Below are 4,234 nucleotides of genomic sequence, written 5' to 3'. Positions count from 1 at the left end.
GCCCCGTGTGAATAATTTAGAACTGGCCAATAATGGGACTCGAATTAGCATACAAATGGCGGGAACTCTTTGCAACGAGCATCTCTGTGCTGCAACAAAGAAATGCACCCTGCAAAGAAAGCTTCAAATTGGCGGGAAATTCTCCCTTGCACTGGGGTTCTCTTTTGCAGCAGAAAACTCCACCGTGCAAGGAAGCTGCAATTTAGCGGGGACAATTTAGCAGTGCCGAAGCACACACAAACAAAAATCACACCCTTTGGGTTGTGACAAGAATTACTGTTTTTTGGCTGAGTGACATGTTCTGTTGTAAACAGTGACCCATAAGGCACTGACTTGCAACCTGTTCACTTTTGGATGATGAAATGTGTTACAGTTCAGGCATGAGCTGTAGCGGTATTCTCTCTAAGTCTTTCAGTGGATGCTTTCTTCTATTGACAATCCTGCACCCGTGTTTGAGTGGAACCGCATCATCCCTTTGTTCTCCAGGCCGTGCCACCCTGTTTACTAGTTGCATTTACCTTTGGCAAGTCCTTCTGCAAACAGCAATTGGTAGTAAAAGCAGTGATAGAAAACAGCTCGTGCAAAATACGTATGTATTTAGCACTAGTACTGTTGGACAGAGAATACAGCTGAATATGAAGCCTGACCTGGCAAGGGCTTTGCCCCAGCCCCCAGCAGGTGGAACCTCTGAGCTTCTGCCCCCTGAGTCTGATTTTCTGGGTTGCTGTCTGGCTGGGGTCCTTGCTTGCCCTGTAAACAAAAGCAATGAATAGTGAACAAAGGTTTGTGCCTGGATTTTTCCATGTTTCTTTGGCGTTGTCAGTTAACCTGCTGGCTAGAGTGTGGCGAGAGTAACCTTCAAACGAAAAACGTGTGTTTGTGTCAGGGTCCCACAGAGCCCCAAAGCCACATGTTAACTGTTGGGCTTCCTTATAGCCAGTCTTCACTCAGTCAAATAACTAGAGGTTCCTGCTGTTCACTTACCAAAAGAAGAAAATATTCCCACAAAGAACAGCCTAACAGTTACAACAGTTGGTGGCCCTTACAGAAAGGGAGAGTGAATTGCCATCTCTAGATGCTTTGCAGCTCGAGTTCTGTAGCTCGTATCCCATAGCCCACTCCATATTGCTAATCCTTCTACTGTATTTCCAGGGAAAAAAACCTAAAATCCATAGCAGGTCATGATGCAGATGCCTTTCCCTCCTGAAGAATTTAGTTTTACATGTGCCGACTGGTTGGTGCTTGCTAAAATTAAGCAAAGGGGCAATATCAAGTTTTACACTTATGAGAAGTGAAGAGGAAAGATAAAGAGGCTGGAGGTGCTATTAGCGAACTGATTATTTTAAGAAAGAACCCCAGCCCTAATGATGCACTCCCTCCTTGAGCAAGTGCCCCCTGCACAGCCCTCACCTTTGCTTCATGCTGGTTAGCTTCTGCATGCACAGATGTGTTCTGTCACTGCAGACTTGCACCAGGGTCATTCCATTGACTTCAGTGGATTTAGGCAAAACTTATCTAACCGCAAACCAGGAATTTACTGGATCTGTGCTTCATCCATCATCCTCCACTTGCCTACTGAGCAGGGAATAAGGAGAAGGTCCTGCAGCACTGTCTGTACATGCAGGCTGCATGCATACATGCAGAGTGCATATCCCTGTGTGTGCTGCTTTAATGATTCTCTAGTGGGTGTTTCTATGGCATTTCTGGTGAGATGGCAGTAAGAGATGCTTAAAGGGGCAGAAAACAAGAAGTCAGTCAACTTAAAATGTCATTTCTTTTTCAAGCAGACTTGCTTGTGTATTCTGCTCTTGTGTCCCCTGGAGTGGTTGGCATTACTTGACCTTTCATTGCTCTTCTTGGAACTATCTCCCACCTGTAGACCTCTGTGAAACATGGTGCTCTGCTGTGTTGTTGGAGGCCATGGCAGTGGTGCCTGTCCCCTCCCTGACTTTGCTAATGTCTTTCCATGTGCAGCTTCAAACTGCTCTGTTGGAGGCCTGTCACGCTGCAAGCTCATATCCCATTTTCTGTCACCTCTTGCTCCATTGCATCTGCCAACATCACTGCTTCTCAGGCTTCCTGCTATCATTTCAGATATGTTGTCTTTCTCTTTTTTATGCGTTTAGTTATCTTTCTTTTAAGCTTAACTTTGAAGTTCTTCATTTTTGGGCACAAACACCTCAAGCACCTGGTTCAGGCTCACAACCTTGTCCTGAGCTGGGTTTGTTGAGAAATGCAGAGGTGTCCTCTTGCAGTGGTAAATGGTCAGTGCCCATGCCTTTGTAATGGAGAAGAGCTCCCTAGCCCTCCCAGTTCTGTTCCCCTGAATGACGGAGTCCAAAGATATACAGAGCTAACAAATAGATTTGCATTTTAGGACTCTTTGACAGCCCCCCGGGGTCAGATGATGCGAAGCTTATTGACATATTTTACCCGGGAGACCAGCAGTCTGTGACCTTTGGAACCAAATCCCGGGTAGGAATGGGAGGCATGGAGGCCAAGGTAGGAGAAGACTCTAGAACCTATGTTGCTTGCTTTTCATATGGGAAAAGCAATGTTCTGAAATGGTCTGAGATGCACTTTACCTTTGAGCCTTGCTCTAAGTCTGTTTTCGAACAAACGTGTACATTGCATTGAGTTTAACCCATTCTCTCTATCTCCTTCCTGTATATAGACGCATTTCTGGCCTCTGAAAGAGGAACTCTGGGGTATTTTAGTCCTTTATCTGCATATTTGTTCCATTACAGAGAGGTTAATTTTGCTACCGTGCACATGAACTTTTCATTGTTTTTTGGGAACTTTCTCCATCTCCAGTGTTCCTTTTCCTGCAGAGATTTGTTTTTAAATCCCATGCAAATACAGAACACTGGATGTGTCTGCAAGAGAAGCTTACTGCACAGTAGTGTGTTGGTCAAAAACTGTGCTAATGCGCTATTGTGCAGTGTTATTAGGCTCTTGTGCAGTAAGCATCACAAAAAACATGCACCAGTGCTACTGCGCAGTAAGTAGTTACTGCTCATTTAGTTAGTACTTCATTAGGTAAGTACTAAACTAAATGCTCAGTATCTAAGCTCATTAATGAACATATAGACATACCCATTGTGTCCTTTGGTATGGATGTAGTGAGGAGGGGCATCTCCATGATGGGGATGAGCCAGTTCCTAAGGAGGTCTTAAAAGCTACAGTATTTCCAACTGCTGGAAGGCTCAAGTTCAGTGCCTCTTCAGTAGCTTTATTTAAATATTTCCAGTTGCATATACAGGTTCAATAAGACCAGGAGAACTTCAGAATCTAAATGCACAAATGGGAAGAGGTATAGAGAAAGGAGTTTTACATTTAACGAAGTCCCAAATGTAACTTTGTGGGGATAGGAGAGCTAAAACAAAATAAATTCCACTGTATGCAAAGTGTGGCTGTCTTCTGGCATGAAGAGCTGGTGGAAAACTGTCCATTGCATAGGAGCACTCAAATTGCCCAAAACACCAGCTGGGATTGTCAGTACTAGAAAAAAAAAGTAAGTCTGAAGATCCTAGGAATGGGCAAGGTGGGATTATTGCTGAAATGAAGTGAACTGAGATCAGGGGAATGTCCTGAGAAAACTATGGGATGCCAGATGAGCACCCTACATGTCAGTATATGTGGTGAAAAATCCATAAACCTCTCTATAGTAGTGAGAGACTTTTTTAAAGGTGGGTTGGCGGGGGGAAGGAATGAGAGTCCTGCAGTAGAAGGGGAACGTAACGTAATGAGCATATGGAAAACTCAGTCTCCCAGTCCAGGGGGGTCCTGTGCATCTGCACTGGAGGAGAGCTATAGAGCTAAGGAAGTGGAACTGTATCTGAAGGATTGAACAGGGTCTGAGAAAGCTTCCTCCTTATATGCACAGCAATAAGAACAGACATACTTACAAATATACTCGTATTGGATTGCCTGCAGCCCATTTAGGAAAAAAGTGATGGAGAATGGATTCATGTCAGTGTAATAATTTATAAACCAATGGTATCTCAGGATAGGGAAGTTTTTGTCAAGAAGTCACTTCTCCAGTTGAAATGATTGCTTTGGAGTCTGGGAAGAGGTGATTCTGTCTTAAAAATTAAGGATCACAGGGGACACAATGGTGGGAGTCTACTACAGACCTCCCACTCAAAGTCCTGAGCTTGACCAGGAGTTTACCCAGGAACTGGCTGAGGCAGCTTGCTCCAGGACCATGGTTGTCATGGGTGACTTCAATTAC

At 44.4% G+C, this 4,234-nt stretch overlaps 1 protein-coding gene across 6 annotated transcripts in view; it reads left to right on the top strand.

Moving 5' to 3' along the window:
- Positions 1 to 4,234, top strand: part of ALDH18A1 (aldehyde dehydrogenase 18 family member A1) — a 41,526-nt gene that overhangs the window by 21,790 nt on the left and 15,502 nt on the right. For 5 of the 6 annotated variants that reach the window (XM_025194552.1, XM_025194554.1, XM_006038076.3 and 2 more), the window contains exon 8: positions 2,378 to 2,502. The exons of the other annotated variant lie outside the window; for it this stretch is intronic. In XM_025194552.1, the coding sequence (XP_025050337.1) occupies positions 2,378 to 2,502 (125 nt within the window). The remainder of the gene's footprint in view (positions 1 to 2,377; positions 2,503 to 4,234) is intronic. 6 annotated transcript variants of the gene reach the window in all.

Source organism: Alligator sinensis, unplaced genomic scaffold (genome assembly GCF_000455745.1).
Source record: "Alligator sinensis unplaced genomic scaffold, ASM45574v1 scaffold683_1, whole genome shotgun sequence".
Lineage (NCBI taxonomy): Eukaryota > Metazoa > Chordata > Crocodylia > Alligatoridae > Alligator > Alligator sinensis.
Note: the sequence above shows the minus strand (reverse complement) of the source record. Positions and strands in the feature narration are given on the sequence as shown.